This window comes from Scomber scombrus, unplaced genomic scaffold (genome assembly GCF_963691925.1).
Source record: "Scomber scombrus unplaced genomic scaffold, fScoSco1.1 SCAFFOLD_67, whole genome shotgun sequence".
NCBI lineage: Eukaryota > Metazoa > Chordata > Actinopteri > Scombriformes > Scombridae > Scomber > Scomber scombrus.
This window is the reverse complement of record NW_026910373.1, coordinates 100924-111057: the sequence shown is the minus strand read 5'-3', so window position 1 is coordinate 111057 and position 10134 is coordinate 100924. Positions and strand designations below refer to the sequence as shown.

Sequence of the window (10134 nt, the reverse complement as noted above, 5' to 3'; positions counted from 1 at the left end):
TGATCGAAATATGCATGTAGTTACACTCAAATAGACATGACAGGGGATGAACACATATTCTTTATGCTTCCCTTCACATTATTCCTCTTCCTCTGGCCAATCTTAACAAGTTGATCAGTTAAACCAGTGGACCGACCAGCCTAGGAAGTGACTGGCTGGGAGGGTCAGACAACAGTTTTTTTTTACTCAGCAGAGATGAAAGAGACGTGAGGCAACCCGCGGTGACGAGAGGGGACTGAAAAACACTATTTATCCCGGGTGAAAAGAGATGGTAATTTTCCTGATCTCACTTAACATGCTGCATTAGTAGTTGAGTTTCTGGCCTGGCCAGTCTATGCTGGGACAGGAGCAAGACGCACTTTGTCTAAGCTTTTTAATATTCGACAATAATATGGACTAAAACTTTACATATATGGTCGATGACTGAGGGAATAGGTAGCATCCATCCATCCATACATCCATCCATATTCTGCCGCTTATCCAGGGGCCGGGGCGCGGTTCCCAGCAACACTCATCAGCTCCTCCTGGTGGATCCCAAGGTGTTCCCAGGCCAGGAGAGATATGTAATCCATCCAGCGTCTTCTGGGTCTCCTCGCAGTTGGACATACCAACTCCTCCAAAGGGAGGCGCCTAGGAGGCATCCTGACCAGATATCCACCTCAGCTGGCTCCTTTCGATGCGAAGGAACAACGATCTACTCTTAGCCTCCCCCATGTGTCTGAACTCCAGACCCTGTCTCTAAGGCTGAGCACAGACACTCTACAGAAGAAACTCATTTTGGCCACTTGTATCCGTGATCTCATAGGCATAGTAGCATGGGCACTGTAAAGGTAAAGTGGCATTATCCCACTAATACTACTCTTGGGGTGGGGGTGGGGGTTGATCCATTTTTAGGTGTCCTTGCCCTCATTGATTGGGTTTTATGTATCAGTATATGGTGTAGAGCGCCCGGTTGCTTGCACGTGACATTGTGCTGTGCTGTTGCTCCGAGGCTCTACTGAGGTTTTGTGCACATTTAGTAAGGTTGGGCTCTTGTAGGCGATTACTTTTTATGAATTGAATGTTAAATGAAATAACTTTTAAAGACTTAAATCTGTGTGTTACACTGTGTACTTTGGTTAGCTTGAGCCACAACAGGTTGCCTGTTCTGGGTCGCACAAATATGGTTTCTGTTTAATATTTCACAAGTTCACTCAAGCATTTGGCAGCAGCCCCGAGGCCCATAGGCACGGTTTTGATTATTTATCTTTACTTCATAAGGCAGCACTGTTGTCTCACAGCAAGAAGGTCTTGGGTTGGAGACCTGGCTGGGGCCTTTCTGTGTGGAGTTTGCATGTTCTCCCTGTGCTTGCTTGGGTTTCCTCTGGGTGCTCTGGTTTCCTCCCATTGTCAAAAAACATGTTTGAAAGGTTAATTATCCTGTCAGTGACTGTGATGAAGGCACTGACATAGATCTGGAGTTGGCTGCCCACTGCTCCTAGTACGTAGGATGGGTTAAATGCAGAGACTGAATTTCGCTCTATATGTGTGACAAATAAAATACCTTTATATACAATATCTTGTTTATTGCACGTTCACATGGGATACTGTTTAGATGCACAGACATATAACTGTCACTCAGCACTTTAACCTTTCACAAGTTCACACAAAGATATGTACATATTCATACAATAATTCCCAAACCAAACATGGAAAGCTGTTTCCGCACAGACTGTAAATCTGCCACTGTCCAGCAGCTGTTCTGATATATTTTTGATTTAATGCACAGCTCTAATACAGACAGAAGCACTCATTGAAGGAAAGAAGCAGCCAGGCAGGCAAACAAATTCAGAGACTGACTATGGAAGAGAGCATGGGAAGATGATAAATGCTCAGTCTTGGAGGCACACAGCTTTGAGAAACAGCATACAAAAGATTTCTCACTTGAGCTATAGGAGGGGAAATACTCAACACTTTTACCTGGCATCTCATCTTATTGTGTGGACTTTTTTTTTTTTTTTTACAGCTCAAACAGCTTTTTCTTCTTCTCTCCACCGCCACAGCTCCTCCATTCTCTCCCTTAACATGATTGATGGTGTTCCCCGCCAGCTCTCTCTCTACCTTTACGGTTATTTGTAGGCGAAAAATCACATTAAGAGACTTGCGATAGCAGCCATTTGGTTGTTTATACCTTTGTTTACTGTCTTTGTTAACTTTGTTTATTTTCTTTTTCCTCTTCCTTGTCAAGACCTTATTTCCCCCCCTTTTATTTAATGCTTCTCAACTCAGGAGGCGTGAAAGCAAAGTCAGAGTCCTCTTACTTTGGTACAAATCAGAGAATGAGTTATGTCACACTGATTGGGTCAAGTTTTCAGACACTAAAGTTTCAAACAAACCATAATTAGCATACAGCAACTGACTTAAATGTACTGACAGTGTCCTAACATATGTAGAGGCTTTGTTGATCTGGCTAGAATAAATCAGCTTCTAAAGTACATGAGAAATACAATTTTTACCCACAACCTATTACTTATACACGTGTACGCTTAAACACATTATGCTTTAAGTACATTAATCATAATGTGTTTACAGCTGTAAGCACATTATCATTGTACAGGTTCAGTCTGACAGTTGTGCTTATTGTTGACAGATGAATGAACAGCATGAGTGGCCAATTTAAAAAACTGTCAGTCAAAGATGTTTATCAACGCGGTAACAGGAAACTAGATGAAGGAAAATGATTACTGGTATATGTTCTCCTCTTCCACAGAAAAATGTAAGAAGGACATTCCAGGTAAAACACTTATTATACTTGTCAATCAATCAATCAATTTTTATTTGTATAGCGCCAAACCACAACAAAGTCATCTCAAGGCACTTTACACATAGAGCAGGTCTAAACTGAACTCTTCAGGTTTGATTTGTGCAAAATGTTTGTGCTCTTACTGCTCCTATTTAAAATATACTCAGGACAAGATTATTTGATTTCACCAAGATCTGGATAACTGGATAAACAGAATCAGTGAATTTGGTGTGGAAGGTGAAGAGGTGTGTCAGGGTGTTAGAGGAGACTCTGTCTGAGCCAGTGGACCAGTCCAGATACAAAATACATGTTAAAACTCTGCTATTCTTTATTCAAGTTTTACTCCAAACTGTATTTTCCCAACAAACAGCAAATAACCAAACTGCACACAGTGTTCAACTCAGGACTCCACTTTATTGGTATTCTATATATGTCCAACAGGTGTTACAGAAATGTTACGAAATTACAATCCAGAGCAGAAGGTCTAGAGCCACAATCAGAAAAATAAAGTGTTCAGAAAATTAAAACATAAAACTGGAATCATCACTAAATGTACAGCAACAACTGAACATTAAAAAACAAAAGAAATACAACTTTATGTTGAAATACAAAAGATAAATTGTCACCCCTCACCACTACTTGAACTACCAATAATGTTTGAAAATAAGCAAAAAAAAACACCTGACTCCTCTTCCCTTTCTCTTTCCCAACTTCACATGCAGAAATGAAACCTCTTGTACATTTAGATAAAGATAAATAAACTAACCCTCACCCTAATGTTAAGCTACAGACACTTCAGCTACTCAATGTTTCATCTAAATCATTATTATATATTAGTAGATACAAAAGTAAGTGCGTTGCATGAGCTAATCAATGTGTAATGTAGCAAATATTCAATATCCTCATATTTGTCCTCATCAAACTATTTCATATTGATAAAATTAGAAGAATCAGAAGACAGTTAAACCACATGTAGTATATGTCTCTAAAACATAATCAGATTATACAGTATAGAATTCATTGTGGTGATGTAATTAATCTGAAAAGTAGTTGGTGAGAATAGATAAATGTAGGACATAAAAAGTATAATATCTCCCTCTGATATGTAGTGAAGTAGAAGAGTAAAGTACAAATAGCGATTAGTGTACAAATACTAATTTGTAGTAAACACAGCTTCACACAGAGGGGAAAAAAACACAATAAAAAAAGAAATCAGAATGATGATTACAACAACATCAGTAATAAAAGTAGATGGTCATAAAAGTACATAGTGACAGACAGTTAAATACTAGGGAGTTAAAGTAAGTTTTAAGGGTTTTCTTGAAAGTTTCAATGGAGAAGATAGAAATGAGGAAGAGATTTCCAGTTTTGAGGCAGTAATGGAGAAGGCTCTGTCCCCATAGCACTTAGTCCTGGATCTGTGGACAAAGTGTCTGGTCAGATGACCTCAGTTATCTGCCAGTATGGTATGGGGACAGGAGTACTGTTATATACAGGGGAGCGAGTCCATTCATAGCCTTGTAAACAATCGTTAGAGTTAGGGTCATTTCAATTCTGTACTTAACAGGAAGCCAGTGCAGGGAGGCATGAATGGAAATGATATGATCCCTCTTTTTTGATTTCGTCAGAACCTTTTGCTGCAGCATTTTGAATGATTCGGAGATGGGATAAACTGGACTGCAGGATACCAAAGTATAATGAAGTACAGTAATCAAGGCGGGATGATATGAATGCATGAATGACTTTCTCCAGGTCAGAAGTACAAAGTAATGATTTGAGTTTTGAGAGTAGTACAGCAAAGACAGATCAATACTTAATTCATCACTGTTATGGGTGGAGTGGGTTGTGTTTCCTTTTTTCCCCACATGTTTCTGTTTCCTCTATTAGGTTCTACCCTGCCATCTCTGTACAGTGATGTGTGTGGCTGCACCCATAACATAATACCAGCACCCACTTGTTGGTTAGCAGTTAGAAGGGCAAGGGATACAGCAGACAGTGACAATGGGCTATTCGGCTCTTAGTTCTCAATGTCTTCTTTTTTGATGTTACCTTTTATTTGTTTTTTTATCTAGTTAATCAGTTTAGTTGTCTGTGCTTTCCTCTTTTGAGAAATAAAAAACCTAATTTTGTGTTAATCTAACTCAGTTTACCTTGTCGTTTTTTGTCATTCCCCGGGTAACATCACTGTTACTCCCCTCATACCCTGTATTTTAATTTGGGGAGCTAAATCCTAGGTAGAGATCAAATTCTCTGACAAAGTTAGGCATTTCAGGGCTCTAGCCACTGAAGTTCCCCCTTTCAAGACGCCTCGAGCATGACATGCTCCAGAAGATACACAGGTATGGTTTGACTTAGGCAGGCTCTGTGGAGGTTTCAGATTTAGGTAGCAAGTTCACTCATGAAAAAGGACATCCCCTGTATTTTTATTCGGGGATGTAACAATCACTGTGTTACTGCTCTTAGTCAATTGGGCAAAAGAACACAAAGCCAGGTTTATCATGAATGTAGCAGGCTGGGTAAAGAAGCTCAGTGAATTCAGAAGTAAAGGTGCAGAGGTGACTCAGTTTGTTGGAGGACACATCGTAGTAGGACAGAGTGCCAGCAGGCCAGTCCAGATACACTCCAACTTTTCTATGGCCAGAAGAGGAATCCGAACTCTTCCAAAGTTCTCCATTATGCTGTGCAGTTAGTGCTGTATTTACACCAAAATACCAGGATACTTTATTACATCCCAACTCAACATCAGAACCTTTTCCTTTCCTTGCAATTCTATTGTACGTTACACCCACACCAACGCCATTGTCATAAGTATTATACCACTCTACCTCCCAGTAATGGCGCCCATCAAGCCCCTCTTTGCACAAAACCTGAGGTGATGAATCAAATCTCTCAGGGTTATCAGGATACTCCTGCCATTCTCCATAGGTTGCTTTTTTGTTTCCATCAGACAGAGTGAGCCAGCCGCTTGTTGTGTTTGGGTCCAGGTGGAGATCACAGGCATCTGATAGAGAGACCAATACACAATCTGTTATTATAATCCTCATCACCATCTACTTCACTTTACAACAGCATACAAACAATAAATATATTTCAACGTTCACATGTCGTTGTATATTGTTATTTAATGGCAACATGTTAAGAAAGTGGAAACTAATGCAGAAAAAAATTACTTACACCACATTAAAGCACTTTTGTCTGTGATCGTCTTCACAGGAGGGACGGCAGGCTTTGAAAAGTCATCAGTGACCAGAATGCCCTCCTTGTAATGGTAGATGGTCGCTCCTTTGTGTTTCTCATTTGCTATGGCTGTTGCTAGAAAACGGACAGTGCTGCTGTTCTTCAGAGGTTTGGCAAGATCATGGAAAGCTTTGGCTTTTTCTCTCATTTTAATTAACACTTCATCTGAGTACCAGTGGTCCTCATCAGTACTTCTTAATTCAAGTGAATGCAAGTAGGTGGTCATCGCATCAAGGCAGGGGTCAGCACTTTCCAGAGAGGTGAAGACATAGCACAGAGCGTCTTCTACACCTGAAGCAAGAACCTCTCTATCCAACTCTGACTGATTTGGGACGATTTTTGTGTTTGTTCCCTCCATCATGTCTACACAGGACCTAATGACATTGATCTCTCTCTCTTTGTGATCCAGCCACTTGCTTAGTTTTTCATGACTGAATAGTGACTTGTCTCTGTCTTCAAAGAGTTTCTTCAATGAGCTCTCATCTTCTTTGCCTTCACGGATGGAGGGAAGTGTCTTCTTAATGGCCTGCTGAAGCGAAGATGTGAAATTATTACACAGTTTTTTAAAACTTTTTAGAGTTTTGCTAATCTCTGGAAAGTTCTCTGAGACGCTGTCTGCCAGAGAATCGTTTAATCTCATGTTTATCTGTCTAAAACCTTCTAGAGCATCTTCAGCTTTCCTCACTATTCCAATGCTGATCTCACTCTTCAACTCAGCAGCTTTTATATCAAAATTCTTCAATGGCATCATCCAGACCTTCAGTGGAACAGTGTTCTCGCCCTTTTCTCCCAGTAGATTTGGAAGGTCTACATAGATCTTCACTGCATCTGCAAATGTTGCAGGGTTGCGTTCAAGAATGAGATCACCGTAGAATTTACAGGAGAATTTGTTTGTCAGCGCTTTTTCTTCTTCAGTCAGCTTGATGTCAACTTTCCCCTGAATATCAAATGATGGAATCTTCTTTATTACAGCTTCCATGCTGCCCTCGACGCCGTTAATGCTACCAGCACATAACTTCTCACTGTCAAATACAAAGAAAGCATTTGCTCCATAAAGGATGCCAGTGACCACATGTGTTGCCGAGCTCTTCTCAATAACATCTATGTGTTGCTCTTCCAGTTTTGCAAGTGTAGTCATGCACAACTGCTTGAAGTTGGTGGTAGCTTTGTACTGAAACGTCACTCTGCTCTGGTTTTTGAATTCCTTTTGGTCATTCAGGTACTTGGCAGATCCTCCAACTTCAATCAATCCACCCAGGAAACTTGCCTTCAGAGAAGCATCAACCTCCAGCAGAGAGGACTTGGATTCAATGGAGTCAGAAGCCGTAATCTGAAAGCCACTGCTTTGCTGAGATGTTTCAGTTGTGTTCTCTTGTAGAGTTTTACCATCCCACAAGGTGAAGCCTACAGAAAGTAAAAATCAACCATGTGTCAAAGTAGAAAAAACTGGTGGAACTTGTGGAATGTGGAAGACTGAAACAACAAGTATATTCCAGACTTCAGTTAGGTATGTCCAATCATAAACTACAGAGTAACTGGGATGTACAAACATGTTCTTTTTTCCTGTATTTCTTGCTTCAAACAAAAATATGTCAGTAAGGGCCACAGCCATATTCAAAGAGTTTCTTCTATCAATCAACACATTTAGATAATTGGACTTTTTTTTGTCCCATACGGCACCCATTGATTTTAGTGAAAGTTGCCTTAAATATTCTCTCTAGCTTTATATCCACATTGTATCTGCTTAGGCAAACCTATATTTGCTGGCTCCACTTATTTAGTAGCAAGTATACTGACAATGCCATTGCCCACTTGCTATTACAGCATACATCCCTGCTTATCCAGCTCCACTAGTCTTACAAATAGTCAGAAACTTTTCCACACCATTCTCTAATCCAAATTGCTTTCAAACCATCCTTGACACCTACCCTCACCAAGGCAGATAGTCATGAGGCCTTATACATTGTATCTGCTAAGCTTCAATGAGCCCAACTGGTTTATAGGCAATTTCATCTTGAATACTCTGGCCCACTCAGTTGTCCAGACACTGTTTAATTAGTTACATTAGACTTATAAAGAGCTGCTAATTAGTATGAAACACTTTCAATGCATGAATCATGCCCCTTGACCGTCTTAACTAAACAAAATAGAAAAGGAAGTTGTGCAATTGTGTGTAATGGTGCAGGCATGTCTACATGGTCACTCGAGGGGCATGTTCTCAATAATAATAATTTATTTTTTAAAACTGTCCAAGCTGGTTCCTTAATCTGTATGTTTTTCAGGGGACTTTCAGATATCTTCAAGGTTGCCAATTGAGATATGAGGTCATTCTGCAGCACATTAATGCTCTCGCCTTTTTCCATTGCTTCAGAAATTGCCTCTGCTCACAGACAAGCATATAAATCTCTCATTGCCACCTTTACCTTACTGCCTCTAAAGCTGCCTTTTTACTACTCTCACACACCCCCAACCCTTACATGCCATATTCATAGCATCTCATAGCATCTCCCATCTTCTCTAATTTCTTCTCAACTATCTCTTTCCGCCCTCGGCATACCAGATTTGAACCAGTTACATTCTCTCTTTATCATCAGTACTCTCCTTCCTTGGCTACTGACTCTCACCACTCTGTTGGCCCTGCCATTTGGTGCTAACTTTTTAATGTAATGGAAATTCTTATTATTCATCTTCTCTGATAAAATGTATGTACTATGTCATATGATTAGGTGTGTGTGTGTCATAATCTGCTGACCAAGACACCACTTATGTTACATGAACTGTGTGTGTCATAACCTGCTGATTGAGTGAACATCATGTATGTTAAAATCTACTGATTAATCACTTTCCTGATTGTAAAACACATTATGACGTGCCTATTGTGCTGACATTGTTCTGAACAAAGTCATCCTTTTTACAAGATAATGTATTGTATATAATCTGACAACTTCCCCTGCTCTGGGCTCATTCTTGCCATCTCACATTCGAGACAGCAAGGAGTCCGTCTGCAGGCGACATAATAAACTCTCAGAAAGACAAAAAACGACTTTGTGCTTCTTATTACAAAATTGCTGGAACACTAACTACTTTCTCCCCAGTGACAGGGACACCAGTATCCTGCAACCTTTCATTAAAAGCCTGCCACTGGACTTCACCCAACTGATGTTGTGGACCTTTTTAAAAGAACTGATCAATGCAGGGTCCCTTGGTACCCAGAGTTTTGCTAAAAAATGTCTTATTTCCGTAGGTTTAGCAGCTGCAAAAGCTGTGCAATAATTTTGTGGGTTTGACTTTGTGTGAGTAGAAGTGGACTTGAGTTATAGCTTGCAGACTTCACTTTATTCCACAATGTTAATGCAATTCTGATAATGTCAAAGCAATCATTGTACCATAAATAAAATGTCTTGAATAAAAACAAAAAAACAACATCATTAAATAAAAAGACTATCTGACTATGATGAAAAATATAAAACAAGTGTTCCTGATGCATAGGTTGACTTATACTGTTCAAAAGAAAGGGAAATGGATTCTGCCTATTGGTATAAAATGGGAGCCAGATATTGCTGTATAAATTCTGTGCTTATAGTATTTTATTGTCTCTGATTGAAAGTGAGGTGGGCTGATGTACAGTTGATATGCACTCACTTTGGTTTTAATGATCTAGCCAAAAAATAAAAAAAAATAAAAAAAATAAAGGCCTTATATAATTACATATTGGGAGCATGGGGAAAATATTAGCTGTCAACATAAAGTTTTACCTGGGATTAGTTCATCTTTCCGAGCGTCATAGAGCATCCCTAAGGTGAAAGGTCGGCCCAGTGCAGCTACTGCCATCTTACCTAAAGATATGTCTCCAACCTGTTTGGGAACATGACACAACATACTGCTGATCAAAGCAGACCCACACAACTGTCAACATTTCATCAAACTATCCAAAATGAGTTTTGTGAAGGGAGACATAACTGTTCAATCCTATATCAGGCAGATATAAATCTAAAATATAAAGTTCTTAGGTCCTTAGGTCATTAAAGCCAAAAGCTTGTCCTCACCCGATGAAGTTGTGTAGATCCGTTTGGTTGGGTGTTTTGTCTTCTTGATATTGTGAAGTGACTTGTATA

General features: G+C 39.7%; 1 protein-coding gene across 2 annotated transcripts; it reads right to left on the bottom strand.

Annotated features, from left to right (window-relative positions):
• Positions 1-4068: 4068 nt before the first annotated feature.
• Positions 4069-10134, bottom strand: LOC133976967 (stonustoxin subunit beta-like). 2 transcript variants are annotated; one of them, XM_062415106.1, is made up of 4 exons: positions 10066-10134; positions 9775-9874; positions 5957-7423; positions 4069-5783 (listed from the first exon to the last, which is right to left on the bottom strand). In XM_062415106.1, the coding sequence occupies exons 2-4, from the start codon at positions 9848-9850 to the stop codon at positions 5242-5244; spliced, it is 2085 nt and encodes a 694-aa protein (XP_062271090.1). In that variant the 5' UTR covers positions 9851-9874; positions 10066-10134; the 3' UTR covers positions 4069-5241. The 2 variants fall into 2 exon arrangements, with proteins under 2 accessions (XP_062271090.1, XP_062271089.1); XM_062415105.1 differs by having other exon boundaries at positions 9775-10096.